Source organism: Notolepis coatsorum (assembly GCF_963971535.1).
Source record: "Notolepis coatsorum genome assembly, chromosome: 1".
Classification (NCBI taxonomy): domain Eukaryota; kingdom Metazoa; phylum Chordata; class Actinopteri; order Aulopiformes; family Paralepididae; genus Notolepis; species Notolepis coatsorum.
In genome coordinates this window covers 247,161,761-247,179,136 of record NC_140165.1, presented here as the reverse complement: position 1 = coordinate 247,179,136, position 17,376 = coordinate 247,161,761, and the positions used below count along the sequence as shown (strand labels likewise).

The 17,376-nt window shown below is 41.0% G+C and overlaps 1 protein-coding gene across 2 annotated transcripts in view; it reads left to right on the top strand.

Annotated features, from left to right (window-relative positions):
* Positions 1–221: 221 nt before the first annotated feature.
* Positions 222–17,376, top strand: part of atg16l2 (ATG16 autophagy related 16-like 2) — a 171,744-nt gene continuing 154,589 nt past the window's right edge. The window contains exons 1-3 of one of the 2 annotated variants that reach the window (XM_084314865.1): positions 222–487; positions 5,126–5,183; positions 14,692–14,773. In XM_084314865.1, the coding sequence (XP_084170991.1) occupies positions 331–487; positions 5,126–5,183; positions 14,692–14,773 (297 nt within the window). In that variant the 5' untranslated portion in view covers positions 222–330. The remainder of the gene's footprint in view (positions 488–5,125; positions 5,184–14,691; positions 14,774–17,376) is intronic. The other variant, XM_084314866.1, reaches the window with a different exon arrangement.

Here is a 17,376-nt window from a genome sequence, read left to right as displayed (position 1 = left end):
TGTGAGGCTGCTTCACATTGTTGCTTGAATTCCTTCACGTCCAAAACGGGGCGTGTCCCCTCACCCCACGTGGTGTCGATGACGTCATGACGCTTTTCGGTAAAAAAAATCAGGAAAACGAGTAGAGAGTCGAACGTGATTGGCTCAGACGTCGCCTGCGCCACGGACTTGACCTGCCCGTCAACTGCAATGTTGTGGAGGAAAACAACAAGCGATGGAAACGTAACGTTGACCCACACGACTGTGTGACTTTGTGACAATAACAACGAGTTAATTTCCTAAGAAGACATGTGTTGAAGAAGCGTGTGGTTGTGGTTGTTTAGCGTCATCATGGCAGCAGCAGAAGGATCAGACTCGTCCAAAGTGTCCAAGAAGAAGATCAACTCCTTCAACAGGACCGAGATGTTGTGGAAACGTCACATCGTCAGGCAGCTGAAGCGCCGAGACGAGTCTCAACACGAGATGTTCCAACAGATCGTCCTCGTCTGTAGGTCCAAACCTTTTACTTGGTCATCCACTGCTTTCACATCGACTAGCGAGCTACAGTGAAGTGTTGTGATACAGTTACAGTCGTCCTGACAGCACGTCCAGATCAGATTAGATTCACGTGTCATCATCATTCAGTAGAAGTACAGTAGTACAGCGACAAGAAGTTCCACTCGAGTGCAATGTAACAAACAGTAAAGTGCAATAGTAATATACTATGTACAGATGATTAAACTGGGTATAACATATATGAATGAGTACTACTAGTGCTAATCAGATGTACAGAGTTGTAGTATTATGTACAGTGGTACAGCCAGGTATAATGACACTGGTAGTAAGTCATACTGGCCAGCAGTGTAACTAGCGAGTGATATAGACTACACGCTAAAATATAATTTAGTCTGTATTGTAAGAAACGATGACAGCTGTAGGCTTGTGTTGTGTGTCGTTGCTGTCTTGTTGACACGCAGGTGAAAATGAAGTGTTCCAGTAGCAGACCTGTGAGGACTAGTCTATTAGGATTGATTGATTGATTGATTGATTGATTGAAATTTGTATTAACAGATTGCAGAATGGGTACAATACAGTACAGCTCAATACACACAATTGTTAAGGGGATGCAGACCAGAGAAAGACTTTCGTCTTGTTTACATCAGGGTACCCCATTTTCAATTCATCATAACATATATGACATACATGACATACAGATAGACAGTACTGCTACATCTAGACATTTATGACATACCAGATTTACAAATACAGTACTGTTTGTGATACAAAAATAGTCTAAAAAAAGAGTATACATTTGAAGAAGAAACTGCAGGATGCCTGCTCTACAACTGCAGTAGCTTTCAAAGTTGTAGAGGGGACCTGTCTACATGTCAACATCACAGCTTATATTAGAACGTAATTTACGATTTGTATATTTATAAGAAAACACTACTGCCCTAATGATGAGGATAAGAGCTCAATGAAGAAATCAAATTTATTTATAGCCCAAAATCACATGGAATAGCCCCCATGGGCTTTAGAAGTCGAGAAGAAACCTCACAATAGATCCAGAAACAAAAAACACCATGGAATCCATATGCAACACTCCCAAGACTTTCCCCAATGAATTGATTGAAAACTGTATTAACAGATTGCAGAATGGGTACAATACAGTATGGCTCAATACAAAATAAACTGCTAAGAGGATGCAGACCAGAAAAATACTTTTGTCTTGTTTACATCGGGGTCCCCCATTTTGAATTCATCATGAAGATGAGGAACAACTCACTAAAACCTCAATAGGGGGGGAAAAACACTCCCATTGTCAAAAGAAAGTCTAACTCTGAAATACTTACTCTGGAACTACACACTACAACTGTATTACGTGACCCATAATGGCCCACTTCAACAGATAAATATTAAAATATCAGTCTCGCCAGTATTATTCAGGGACCCATTCTAATCCTTTTTAGATTAGACTCAAATGTATTGTCATCATACAGCACAAGTACAGTACAACGAAAATAAGTTTGGTATCCAACCAGAGTGCAAATGTAACAGTAAAGTGCAATAGTAATATACAATGTACAGGTGATTAAACTGTGTATAAAATATAGAAATGAGTACTTCTGAGTAATGGTGCTAATCAGATATATGTACAGAGTTGTAATATTAATATGTACAGTGATACAGGTACAAAGACACTGGTAATAAGTCATACTGGCCAGCAGCGTAACTAGTAAGAGTACGTAAGGGATATGTACAGATATGGATATAGTATCTACAGATATGTAAAAAGGATTTTGCAGGTATGTACAGACAGATATGTGTATATATATTATACACACACAGTAAGAATAAATATATACTGTATATACAGTGTACAGGTTCAGTTCAATAAATTAGAATATCGTAGAAAAGTGTTTATTTCAGTAATTAAATTCAAAAAGTGAAACTCATATTATAGATTCATTACACACAAAGTGAACAATTTCAAGCCTTTATTTGTTATAATTTTAATAATTGTGGCATATAGCTAATGAAAACCGTATCTCAGAAAATGTGAATAGTACATAAAGACCAATAAGAACAAATATTTTTAATATAGAAATGCCGGCCTTCTGAAAAGTATGATCTTGTATGTTCACTCAGTACTTGGTTGGGGCTCCTTTTGCACAAATGACTGCATCAATGTGGCATGGAGGCGATCAGCCGGTGGCATTGCTGAGGTGTTATGGAAGCCAAGGTTGCTTTGATAGTGGCCTTCAGCTCGTCTGCATTGTTGGGTCTGGTGTCTCATCCTCCTCTTGACAGTACCCCATAGATTCTCTATGGAGTTCAGGTCAGGCGAGTTTGCGTGCCAATCAAGCACAGTAATACCATGGTCATTAAACCAGTTATTGGTACTTTTTGGCAGTGTGGGCAGGTGCCAAGTCCTGCTGGAAAATGAAATCAGCATCTCCATAAAACTCGTCAGCAGACGGAAGCTTGAAGTGCTCTAAAGTTTCCTGGCAGTCTGCTGCGTTGACTCTGGAATTGAGAGAACACAGTGGACCAACACCATCAGATGACACGGCACCCCAAATCATCACTGACCAGGCACATGCACACACGCATATAGACTGCCCTTCCAACTGAAAAGTGTCAGGATAGAATCAAAATATTAGGTAAAGAGAGAGAGATACCCCATATTCCATTGCAGTTTGCACGGCCTCCTCAGCGTGCCTCTCCACGGACCTATATATTTTATGCATAGCGTGGGTGGTGATGATGATGATAGAAACCGCTGTGGCGCATACAAAAAGGGCCCTTAAAAATCGGGCTTGCGCCCTACGCGCGCTCGGTTGAAACACACACAGGTATAGTGCCCTTTTCAGCCTTTGAGCACTTGCCCCTCTAAAGTCATGTGCACGTCCCTGTCACTGACTGTGGAAACTTCACACTGGACTTCAAGCAACTTGGATGATGTGCCTCTCCACTCTTCCTCCAGACTCTGGGACCTTGATTTCCAAATGAAATGCAAAATTTACTTTAATCTGAAAAGAGGACTTTGGACCATTGAGCAACAGCCCAGTTATTTTTCTCCTTAGCCCAGGTAAGATGCTTCTAACGTTGTCTCTGGTTCAGGAGTGGCTTGACACGAGGAATGTGACAGTTGTAGCCCATGTCCGGGACACGTCTGTGTGTGGTGGCTCTTGATGCTCTGACTCCAGTCTCTGTCCACTCCTTGTGAAGCTCCCCCAAATTCTTAAATGGGTTTTGCTTGACGATCCTCTCAAGGCTGCGGTTGTCCCTGTTAAGTGCACTTTTTCCTACCACACTTTTTCCTTCCACTCAACTTTCTATGGATATGCTTGGATGGACAGCACTCTGTGAACAGCCAGCTTCTTTAGCGATGACCTTTTGTGACTTACCCTCCTTGTGGAGGGTGTCAATCACTGTCTTCTGGACAACTGTCAAGTCAGCAGTCTTCCCCATGATTGTGTAGCCCACTAAACCTTTGCAGGTGTTTTCAGTTAATTATCTGATTAGAGTGTGACACCATGAGTGAGATACTGAGATTTGGGGTTTTCATGAGCTGTAAGCCATGAATCTTGAGCTGTGTAATGAATCTATAATCTATGAGAGTTTCGCTTTTTGAATTTAATTACTGAAATAAATGAACTTTTCCACGATATTCAAATTTATTGAGCTGCACCTGTATACAGCATGTACATACTATCACACAGAGTTATATGGGTTATATGCAGGTGTATAAATCAGCATATAGAAGGATTATAATGCTGGTATGTACTATGTATATATATTCAGTAAATATAAATGTATACAGCACTATTGTCCATGCTATCATACAGAGTTATATGGTTAGACTATAGTACGAGGTAGGTTATTATGATTACTAATTTACTATCATACAGTGCAGGGCAGTTGTAGACAGTGAAAGCAGTAGGCAGGTATACATTGAGTATCTAGGCAAATTATGGGTAACAGTCTAGGGTATATGCAATGGAGTCAGAGTTCAGAGTTTATATGGTATGGCGGGGGCACTGTCATTGTTTAAGGTCAAACTTGGGGTTGTGAACCACACTTTGAAACACTGGCCTGCTGTACTTTACATTTATTCTGTTTGTTACTTCTTTAAAATGAGATTGTGTTCGTCACCAACCCCGGAGCTGTGAGCTGGATTCGCCTGTTCGAATCCAGCTCACAGCTCCGGGGTTGTCACCAGCTTGGCTGGCCGTCCGCACTAATACAATTGGCTGTATTAGAGGGTGGGAGAAGCTGGCGGGGTGGGTCCGGGTCGTTGTAAACAGCGACTCCTACAGTTCGGTCGGGGCGCCTGCTAAGCGCGGATAGGACTTGAGGGGGATAGTGTGATCCTCCCACACGCTACGCCCTCTCAATGAGAATCCGCGCTGCCAGGTGAAAAGAAGCAGTGATTGGCTGGACGTGTGTCGGAGGAAGCACGTGGTAGCCTCCACTCTCCCAGATTATCTGACTGTGGGGGGTAAGTGCGCAGCGACCAGGAAGGGACTGGGAATTGGCATACGACTAACATTGGGATGGGAGAAAATCGGAGGAAAATGGAGGGGGAAAAAGATCAATAAAAAAAAAAATTAGATTGTGTACATTTTTTTCCACCCTTCAGATACCAACCTTCTGGAAAAGTCCACAATGACCAAAGGGATTCTAGGCTGCAATGCAAGGTAACCTGCCGTGGAACCTGTCGAACCTGCCACCCTGTGGAACCTGTAGAACCTGCCACCCTGTGGAACCTGTAGAACCTGCCACCCTGTGGAACCTGTAACCACGTAGAACCTGTAGAACAGCTCTTCTCATGGGGGGTCCTTGACAAGCTTCCAGGGGGTCCCAGAACAATGGGGAATACTTTTCTTTCAGTCATGTTTTATTCACTAGAAGTTATACCATCATCATCATCAAACCTTTATACTCGTTAAAATCATTGAGGTTCCCCTAATTTGCAATGATGATGAGTTAGTGATCAAACAAATAAAACAAGATTTAAAAGTCATAATACAACAAGGTAAACCACCTAAAATACAGAGGATAAAACAAAGAAAATCAGCTAAAACAGTTACAGTGATACACAGTGGTTAGTGATCATGGTTTTGAACTGATACACAGTGGTTAGTGATCATGGGTTTGAACTGATACACAGTGGTTAGTGATCATGGTTTTGAACTGATACACAGTGGTTAGTGATCATGGTTTTGAACTGATACACAGTGGTTAGTGATCATGGTTTTGAACTGATACACAGTGGTTAGTGATCATGGTTTTGAACTGATACACAGTGGTTAGTGATCATGGTTCTGAACTGATACACAGTGGTTAGTGATCACGGTTTTGAACTGATACACAGTGGTTAGTGATCAGGTTTTGAACTGATACACAGTGGTTAGTGATCATGGTTTTGAACTGATACACAGTGGTTAGTGATCATGGTTTTGAACTGATACACAGTGGTTAGTGATCATGGTTTTGAACTGATACACAGTGGTTAGTGATCATGGTTTTGAACTGATACACAGTGGTTAGTGATCATGGTTTTGAACTGATACACAGTGGTTAGTGATCATGGTTTTGAACTGAAACACAGTGGTTAGTGATCATGGTTTTGAACTGATACACAGTGGTTAGTGACCATAGTTCTGAACTGTGCAATATGTTGGAAAAGTATTGATCTTTAAAGTGTGTTTAAAGGATGTTCCATGAGTCGGGAGCATCAACAGAATGTCTATGGTATTTAAATGTTAACAGATGCCAATATATTTATACTCAGTGACTCTCAATGCTAGAACCACTCACAGTAGATATATGTAAACCACTAAACTCAATATCGCTGTCTCTACTCTCTAGTAAACAGCATGAGCTTTGTTTTACTTGCATTAAGCATTGATCTAAGATGAACAAGCGCTTCCTGAAGGGCATTAAAGAAAGATTCTCAACGGCCAGTTGTACAGAGTCAGCATTACGATGCACAATAGTGTCAACAGCATAAAGATGTGCTTGACAACCATTGGTTGCTTGAAGTTTATTTCAAATATGCAACAACAAAAAACAAACAACAAGTACAGATATAGCCTTAAGCCATTCAAATAATGCATGTATAACGAAAACCTAAAAAAATCAAAAGTCAAACAACTGCTCTACCTTAACACATTGGGCGCAGTGCATTGTGCCCATCATTATGCCCTCTCTGCCACCGCTGTAAGCCTATGGAGATGTTTACCTTCTTTGCAGGGATATGCTTTTTTAAATATTATAGCTATATCTGCATTACTATGGCCCATTCAACATCGGGTATCTATCGTTCCGGATGTGGGAACGTTATATTTTTTCATTCTTACATTGTTGTGTTAATACCGTCGAGAATATAAGTATGTTTTTAAGCTTTTCTGCTGTAATTCCAAAAACGCTAGTTATAGGCCCTGAAGCATAATATGATAGATTATTGATTGGCATTTTTTTCCTATACATGCTATATTAAAAAATTCAAATGTATATGATCGGTATACATTATGCTTCATCATGCGTGAAGGAAAGGGGGGGGTCGTTTATAATTCCTTGATCCAGTAACGGCTTTATTTAGTATGGGTTAATATATTGATCAGACTGATTGCAAACAAAGAAATGGACAATCAAGCTGAAAGTAACATTAGTTGCCTCTTACCGTTCGCCGATGAGACTGGAGGAAAAAGATCCCAATTATTTGACGTCGATCTGCTAGATCCATTTCCGGTTTGTATGACGCAATAAACGCCGAAATCATATCGATTATTGCGTTTAGAAAGCGATCCAAATGCACTCGAGTGTGTATATTGATCCACGCCACAATATATCTCTGGGGGAGGAATTTTCTCGATGCACCGATCGCCACTTCCGGTTTGGTGTGAGTGTAACTCGCCCGACCATCCACCAGGCGGCGGTATTGAGGCGTTGCAATATCAGAACAGGGTCCGGCTGCGATCCGGAGGGAGGCTGGATGAATTATGAATGCCATGGCGAAAAAATTAAATATTGATCCCAAACACGTGATACGCCATTGTTGGCGTTCAACGCATGGCGGGCAATAACGATTTACGCCGTTTATGGCGCACAATGTGTTAACACATTGACTGCCGTTCACGTCAGGGTTAGAAATTAACGGGGGCTTGGGGCAAAATGCCCTCGAAAATTTACCAAATGCCCTCGAAAATCAGTTAAGGGGGGCAATAAAAGCCCCCGACAGTTTACTAATTATATATATGCTCTACAGTGCGAGCATTTCCCCCGTATTTGCCCCTAATAATATGTGTGTGTGCGCGAACCGGAAAAATCATTTACTTGCAGAGTGAAGATTACAAAACAGCTCCGCTGTTAATAGTTAAGAAACTGGACTGAAATTCAGTTTTTGGGTGGAATGCAAAGAGGGAGGGAGGCGGGGCCCGCTGCGTGTTACAGTGCTTGAGAGGTGCGAACACAGACAGACAGACAGAGAGCTCTGCTCTGCTTTCAGCAAGCATGCATAGTGCTGTGTAACATTAAGTTACACTGCTATCTTAACGTTAGCAAGCTAAGCATCTGCATAGCGCGACCTGTGTAACGTTAAGTAACCAGTGGCGTCGCGTGGGTAAAATAACAGGGGAAGCCAAAAAAAATATATTAAAAAAAAAATTATTAAATATTTTTATAATTTTTTATTTAATTTTTTTTTAAGTCAAGCAGTCACCATGTACACTACAGTATGGCTCTGCGGCCAGTCAAACTTTCTTTTTATTTATTTAACAGATTGCAGAATGGGTACAATACAGTACGGCTCAATACACACAATTGTATAAGGGGATGCAGACCAGAGAAAGACGTTTGTCTTGTTTACATCAGGGTCATTAATACTGCTGGAGCATTGGTTAATTTTTGGTCCGATTTTTCCTTGCACGATTTTGCGCGCCGCGTGGGAGCAAATTCTAGACACATATTCGGTTGCAAAAAGGTGTCCCACGGTCTCCTCTATGGCCGTGAATATTTTCACGCGGATCGGAATCACGGCGCGCCGTGGGACACTTTTCCGTTTTCGGCGAGTTTATTCCACGCTTTCGGTTTTCCTTTTCTAAGCATTTTCGGGGCTACATGTGAATGAGTAAAAGTTGCGGGACGCCCAGATGTTTCCACGATAGAAAGCTTGTGTGGATCCCATAATAGGCTCACTTAATACAGCGTTTTTTAAATCATGCAACATTTTCAGGGTCGCAAGCCGACCTTCTCCCCTCGTTTTCGATGATGGAAGTGATTTAGGAAAAGCTTCGGCACGCCGAGAGGTACCCGTGGATTTAATCTCGCGAGGATCGGGGCAATATTCGGCCCGTGGGAGCAGTCACGGGTTAATACAATGTTCAGAGTGCAGAGGGGAGGTGTGCAGAGGGGAGGCCACACTCAGGATTATTCTCACAGCCCCGTTTTAAACTTTTAGGGTGTGGCAGTCAGCTCGAATCTGATTGGCTAGGATCGGATTTGGACTCTAGATACATGAATCACATGGTTGAGGCTGGAGAAAGAGACCTACCCCCTGCCTCCTCTCCTCTAGCTGCAGTGAGCACAGTGAGTCTGACAGTGTGTTAGAGGGAGTGAGAAGGAGAAGAGGGAGACATTTAAAAAAAATTATAACACAGATGCACAGATGAAAAAGAATGTAAACTATATTAAAAAAAAATATATATATATATATATTTTTTTATTTCATATTTGATATTAATTCATATTTTAATAGGGAGGCATGGCTTCAGTTGGCTTCCATAAGGATTCGCCACTGTAAGTAACTTGTGTTCGGCGGGGAAAGACCGTTCCATTTGTAACACAACTCCAAAGAATAACATCCAAATGATCCCGATGCGCATTTCCTTCATTCCACAGCACTGAGCGTGCAACGTATTTCATTGATCGATCTGACAACAACACAACTTGCCCTCAGGGACAATCATATTTAATCTATTTAGATAGAGTATGTATGTATTATTTACAGATAATTGAAGGTACCTCAAAACATGAAACCAAGCCATGTCACACATCGTGTGTGTGTGTGTGTGTGTGTGTGTGTGTTACTTGAACAATTGTCACTCTGCTCCTAAATTTCTGTGTGCTCCTAAATTTGTATTTAGATTTTATTTATTAACATTTTATTTAGGAGCACATGTGCTCCTTGGGAAAAAGGTTAGCGTAGAGCCCTCTATATGGAGATATTAACATTACGTTATCAAACATAGGGACGAAGACTGTAAAAAAAAGTGTCAACAATGTTTTATAATCTTTATGTTAATTTTCATTATAAAAATGTTGTGCCCCCGAAATACAAAAAAAAGCCCCCGAAAATCAAGTAAGGGGGGCAATTATTATTTTTTTTTCTAACCCTGGTTCACGTAGATCTACGTTTCTGTGGCCTGACCGTTGAGTGCCAAAAAACGTAGATCTACGTTTCTGTTTCGTTATTTCTTTTATTCGCTATTGCCATTCATAATCCATTGAGGCATCTTGTGCATGCTGTCCTGAATGTGTCTGAGATCGCAGACGGCCAATACCGCCGCCTAATGCCTTGCGGCCGGTATTGCACATCATTGGAATCCTTCTGGCTTGGGCTGTGCATCGATCTAAGAAGTCCGGTCCGGGTTTTCCTTCTTGGGCATGAGTAACATTATAACACACGGATTGGGGACACTGGAGCACAGTGGATTCATGTGTTTTGGTGGATAAACGTTGGACACACAATGCGATCAATATTTGGAATGGCGATCAGACAATTGGATTATTCTTTTTGCAGTACATCATAGACGAGGTAAGGACTCTATGTTACCAATCTTGCGTTGATCCGATGTTTTTTTCGCAGCGATCACAGCCTGTGTGTGCGTGCCGTTGGCTGCGACCAAAGTACGGAGGGGCGGCTTTTCCTCCCTCGCTTTCGTGCATGCATGATGAAACATAATACCGATAATCTAGCGTTTATTTCAGAATGATTCATAAATCAGGCGAGAAATGGCACGATTTCTAAGGAAATCCATTGAAGCGCTGTTTGCTGTAGTTTCTTGGGATTAGACAGGATCACTCTAAAACTATACTCATATTCACCACGGTATAAAACGGAAATGTATGAAAAAATTATCCGTTTTTTGCATGTTGACTGGAAGAAACTCACTGACAATCGACAACGTTATTAGATCCATAGCTATAATATTTAATATAGTTTTTAGCACTGCAAACACGGCATTCTCCCCATTGAACATAGCACTGGCACTGACGGACCACAGTGCCCCCTGCTGACTGTCACTTGATGTGTTAAAGCAGCGTTTCCCGTTTTTATTGGGTCACAAAAAAAAAAAAAAAAGTAAAAAAAAAAAACGTTTATTTATTTTAAATAAAAAAGCTGTAGATGTGTTGATTCAGTTTGGCACCACATACTTATGTGAATCTGGGTGTTCTACTCTAGCATACCTGAAAAACAAATACAGAAACAGACTAAATGCTCAGCATGACCTCAGAATAGCACTTTCAAAAACCAAGCCCAGAATAGATCTGCTGGTTGAAAACTTCAACCAGCCACATACCTCTCATTAGATTTCATTGTGCCATAGATGAAATATTATACCCCTTCTAGCATGATGTTAGGTCAGTAGAATTTTTAATAAGTCAGTACAAATTAATCAGAATGTTGCTCAATGTTGGGGTTTAAAGTTGAGGGACGGAGGGAGGCGGTAAGAAATGGAGAGTTGAAAAAGGGGTGAGAAATAGAAAGGAGAGTAGAACATGTTTGTTCATTTAAAAGTGTTACAAAATTGTATGATTATGTTATGAGGTGGTGAGCAACTTAACATTACACTCTGATTATTGCTGTGATGTACTTTTATAATTAAATAAATACATTTCATATACATTTGAAATTCATGGTTTGTTGTGTTCTTTATCAGTAGTTTATAAATGTATGTTATGGCAATTCATGATGTATTTTTGTAAGTTTGGGTCCCGGGGAAACACCAAATTTCTCTTTTGGGACTCGAGTTGAAAAAGTTTGGGAACCCCTGTGTTAAAGGAACACACAAACTTTTTGGGAAATTCGCTTATTTGCCATCTACCCTGGAGTTGGACAAGCAGATACATAACCTTTTCTTCTCTGTGCATGCATTAGGCTTAGGGAACAGCCGCACGTTAGTCTAGCTTAGCGTCATTCACTGGAAGTAGGGCTTTTGAGGTGATGAAATCACTGCGCCCAAGGGCGGCTAAGTGGTGCAGTGGGCAAGGCGTTTGCCAGTAATGCAGGAGATGCTGGGTTCGAGCCCAGCTCTCGACATTGCTACCAGCTTGGCTGGTCGTTCATACTAACGCAATTGGCAGTGTTAGGGGTGGGAAGCTGGAGGGTGGGGATTGGACGTTGTGGACAGCGACTCCTACAGGTCGGTTGCGGTGACGGGGGCGGCGTGTCCCTCCCACACAGACCCTCGCCGCTGAGAGATTGCGCTGTGCAGGTGAAAAGATGCGACGGCTGCCTCCTCGTGTACCGGAGGTGACACGTGATGCAAGGCTTCATCCACATTGCAGCCGGCTTGTGGGAGGCATGGCCTAACAGCATTCAAGACAGGGGAGGGTAGAATTGGACTATACAAAATTGGGATGGGAGAAAAATAGAAAAAAAATGGGAGAAAAAGTAGATAAAAAAATAAATAAATCACTGCGCCCAGGCAGCAGTGGTTCGGCCAAAAATATAGTACATATCTGCTTAGAAAATGAAAATGTCAATTTTCTCTCTCCCTGTAGTATATACACAGGTCACAACATGTTTACAGGAACGTTTTGGAGTTGTATTTGGAGTGTATTTCGTGACTGTTGGGAACTAGGCTACACTGGCACACCTACTTCCAGTGAATGACGCTAAGCTAGGCTAATGGTGCGGCTGGTCCTTAACACTTTGATTACCAGCCATGCGGTGCGCCTTACCCCCCTTGAATGCCACCACCCACTTCAATGATAGCGCTCTCATATTTGCAAACGCATAAACTATGTCTTAAATTATGGCTATGTGTCTAATCTGGCCGTCGCTTATCAATGACTTGTTTGCAGTCAATATTGTCGAAACGGATTGTTTTTTAATCGGTTCATTTCCGTTTTATACCATTTTGAAAAACTCGTTTTTTGAAAGTTTCAGGAAAATATAAAGATTCTGTGATAAACGCCCTTTACTGGAATATTCTGGAATACACAAAAAACGTTGTAATTTTTCGGCCTATTTATGAATAGTTTTCAAATAAATGCTAGATTATCGATAGTATATGTGTACTTATGCACGCTATATAAGCGGGCTGAAAAATCTAATCTCTTATTTCCTGATTGCACAGACACACACACACACACACACACACACACACACACACACACACATATGGCACACGCTGATATCTCTGTGAAAAAAGTTCTGATTATCCTAAGACTGGTAAAATAGATTCCTTACCTCAGATCAGATGTTCTCCAAAAAGATTATTCCAATTCCTGATCGCCATTCCAAATATCGATCGCGTTTATTGATCCAACGCTGGATACTGGAAATATGTATTCCACACAGTTTTGGGGCTCGGAAATGACTTGGATCCTCTCGGGTGGCTTGCCCGAGAAGTAAAATGAGGAAGCTGGATTCCCCCCCCCCCCCCCATGTGTTTCATTCAGTCTAATCCAATGGGGTGCAGTACAATAGGGAGAGACGATAGGGGGCGGTATTTTCCCAATGGAGCTCAGAGAGAGTTTGCAGCACTAACGTGAGACTAGATTGATGAAATATGAATTCAAATAGATAATAAAAAAAATAACGATTAAAAACGAGATCTCTCGTCGGCTGGCACTCAACGGTTGGCATGAACTAACGATAAATCTCGTCGCTGGCACTCAAAGTTTTAAGCCTAATGCATGCACAGAGAAGAAAAGGGTATGTATCTGCTCCTCTAACTCCAGGGTAGATGGCAAATAAGCTAATTTCCCAAAACGTTGGCGTGTTCCTTTAAACTAGATTTTGGCAATTTTTACTACACAGCAAGAACCCAATACATTTCTAGATTTCCCTTTGAAACCATGTGTGAGAGACTGCATTAATCATAGCAATTTCCTAACAAATCATTCATTCATTCCATATGTTAACTCATTGACCGCCACGCTTAAGTGTGCCAGAGGGCGCTAGAGCGCCACCGCTTTAATCAATGGGAGGAGTGGGAGATTTGCGAATGCTTAAAATATATCTTAAATTATCGAATACACTCGTCGATTATCAGTGAGTTGCTTGCAGTCAACATGTACAAAACAGATTGTTTTTTCATCTGTACATTTCCGTTTTATACCGTTTTAAATACGAGTATAGTTTTGGTGATTTCTAGTAATTCCAGAGAAAGACGCGATAATAGCCCTTTAGTGGAATACACAAAACACGTTGTAATTTTTCGGCTGATTATCGAATCTTTCTGAAATCAACGCTAGATCATCATTATTGTCCTTCCTCGTGCATACATGAAATGGCCCTCGTAGCGCGGCGCCCCCCCCCCCCCCCCCCCCCCCCCCCCCCACCTCCTGCACCCAACGGAGAAAAACAGCCACACATACACACACAGATACAGCGTCGATCGGGTAGAAATACATATCAGATCAACGATTAAATTTATATATAATGTTCTTACCTTGTATCTGATGTAATGCAAAAGAAGTAATCCAATTATCTGATCGCCATTTGAAGTACTGGGCGCGGAGGTCCGTGCCACGTTCAACATCATTGCATATGGGGGGGGGGGGGGGGGGGGGGGGGGGGGGGGGGGGGGGGGGGGGGGGCAGCGTCGCAGATGTATCGTTGAAATCAGGTTACCTCACCTGATTATTTAAACCACGACCACATGGCTTGGATCGTCCCAGAAAAAAAACTATACCATTCCCAGTGGAGTGCAATACCAGCCGGAAGGCGTAGGGGGCGGTATTTGCCATTTTGCAAGCTCAGACCCATTCCCAACGATAACATCAGGCTGGATGGATGAAAATGAATGGATATCGCTAATAAAATAAATAACGACCAAAACCCGACTATACTCGTGATTGGCGCTCAAGCAATGGCGAGTTAACCCGACTATACTCGTGATTGGCGCTGAATGAGTTATGTGTGTGTGTGTGTGTGTGTGTGTGTGTGTGTGTGTGTGTGTGTGTTTACAGGATGCCATCGCTTGATTCTGCCAGTGATTCCCTGACATCTCTGGTTTCCCAGAACGAAGAGCTAAAGAAAACAACAGGCGAGGTTGGTGAACAAAAGCCCTTCATCCATAGACGATGTTGATCAGCATGTTTTCTAACCAACAATTGTCATTATTATTATTATTATTATTATTATTATTATTATTATTATTATTATTATTATTATTATTATTATTATTATTATTATTATTATTATTATTATTATTATTATTATTGTTGATTTGATCCCAGCCAGTACTGTCCCCATCCTTACCACAGGCAATATTACCCAACTGCTTCAAAAGATATGTATTATAACAACAAACAAACAAGATATTCATATATTATTAGATAAATACTTAGATATTCGTGTATTATAACCTTACAAACAAGATATTCATATATTATTATTAGATAGATACATAGATATCCATGTATTATAACCTTACAAACAAGATAAATACATATTCATTCACCCTTTATTTATACTCGAGAAATCATTGAAGGTGAATCAGTAAAACACTGATATACCGATATTGTCCAACTCTTAACCGATATCAACCGATGTCAACCGATACCGATATATGCAGGGTTTCCCCCCCCCCCAAAAAACTGAATAATTTCAGGTAATTAACATTACATATCTCTTGTTGTGGAATTAACACAACATTATGCATACTTTTGACAATAAATAAAATCAGAATTTGTTCTTACTTGCTTGCCTGGCTAAATAAAGGATATAGAAATGTAAAAAGAAAAAAGAAAACATTTTGAAAACCGATACCGATATTTTCCGATATCACATTTTAATGCCGATATCGGCCGATAATATCGGACATCCCTAGATAAAACACATTGAATACACAGGATAAAACACATTGAATAGACAGGATAAAACACATTGAATACACAGGATAAAACACATTGAATAGACAGGATAAAACACATTGAATAGACAGGATAAAACACATTGAAAACACAGGATAAAACACATTGAATACACAGGATAAAACACATTGAATACACAGGATAAAACACATTGAATACACAGGATAAAACACATTGAAAACACAGGATAAAACACATTGAATACACAGGATAAAACACATTGAATACACAGGATAAAACACATTGAAAACACAGGATAAAACACATTGAATACACAGGATAAAACACATTGAATACACAGGATAAAACAGATTGAATACACAGGATAAAACACATTGAATACACAGGATAAAACACATTGAATACACAGGATAAAACACATTGAATACACAGGATAAAACACATTGAAAACACAGGATCAAACACATTGAATACACAGGATAAAACAGATTGATGATGATGAAGACTATTTCAGACTCAAGGTCCATATTACACATATACAAAACAACAAGAATACAATAACAAAATAAACAAGGCCAACAACATAGATTAAAATACATAAAGGCATCGGTTCCAATGTTTCCACAAATCAGAGGAGTACCTTGTATCACTTCATTTTACATCACTAATGGCACCTATTATCTTGTTTTTTGACTCTAATAAACAACACATACATTTAAACATCAGGTTCCTCAGCAGAGCATGGAAGGTGGGGACATTTGTAGTCACAAACAAATGGCTTGCACTAGTCCGTCTTGGGAGCTTAAGGAGGATCCTAAATGCATCATTATATGCTACCTGCAGTATACCTGCAGTATAAAATGGAGTACAATAGGCTCTGAACAGGCTTATTTTTTATTTATTTTCTGTATTTTTTATTGTTATTTTTTTGTTCTAACTTTTTCTGTATTTTACTCCCATCCCAATTTAGTCGTTATGCCAATTCCCTTCCTGGTCGTTGCGCGCATTGTCCCACTGTCGGCCTGGGGAGGGTGTAGAACTACCACATGCCTCCTCCGATACATGTGGAGTCAGCCAGCTGCTTCTTTTCACCTGACAGCGAGGAGTTTCACTGGGGGAATGTAGCGTGTGCGGAGGTTCACGCTATTTCCCCCAGATCCCCTCCCTGCTGAACAGTAGGAACCGCAGTTTACAACGACCAGGACACATACCCCGCCGGCTTCCCACCCGCTGACATTGCTAATTGTGTTAGTAGGGACGACTGACCAAGCCGGAGGTACCGCTGACAGCTGGATTCGATCCCAGAGTCTCTGCGATGGTAGGCGAGTGCATTCTCCACTGCGCTACTCAGTCGCCCCTGAACAGGCTTATTTTTACATTGTCTGTACACATATACAATTTTCGTGCCAGCATATTGGCCTGTGCATACAGTTTGCAGCACTGGCGCTGCCCATCAATCAACATCATCACACATGTCATCAGTGATATTGTGACCCAAATATCGCATACTCTTCACCACATCTAGAGCGCAGTCAGACAACAAGAAGGAGGGAAACTTTTGCTTCTGGTCCTCCTTAGTTTTCACTATTATAACAACACTCTTTTTAGGGTTGAATTTGATATCATGTTGTATACCATACACAGAGCAGATTTTAAGCAGTTGCTGTAAACCAGCACTATAGGGGGACAGTATGACTAAGTCATCAGCATATATCAGATGGTTGATAAGGCTCTCCCCCACCATACATCCAGTCTTACATTCCCTTAGTTTAGTGGAGAGGTCATCCATATATACATTGAACAGGAAGGGAGACAAAA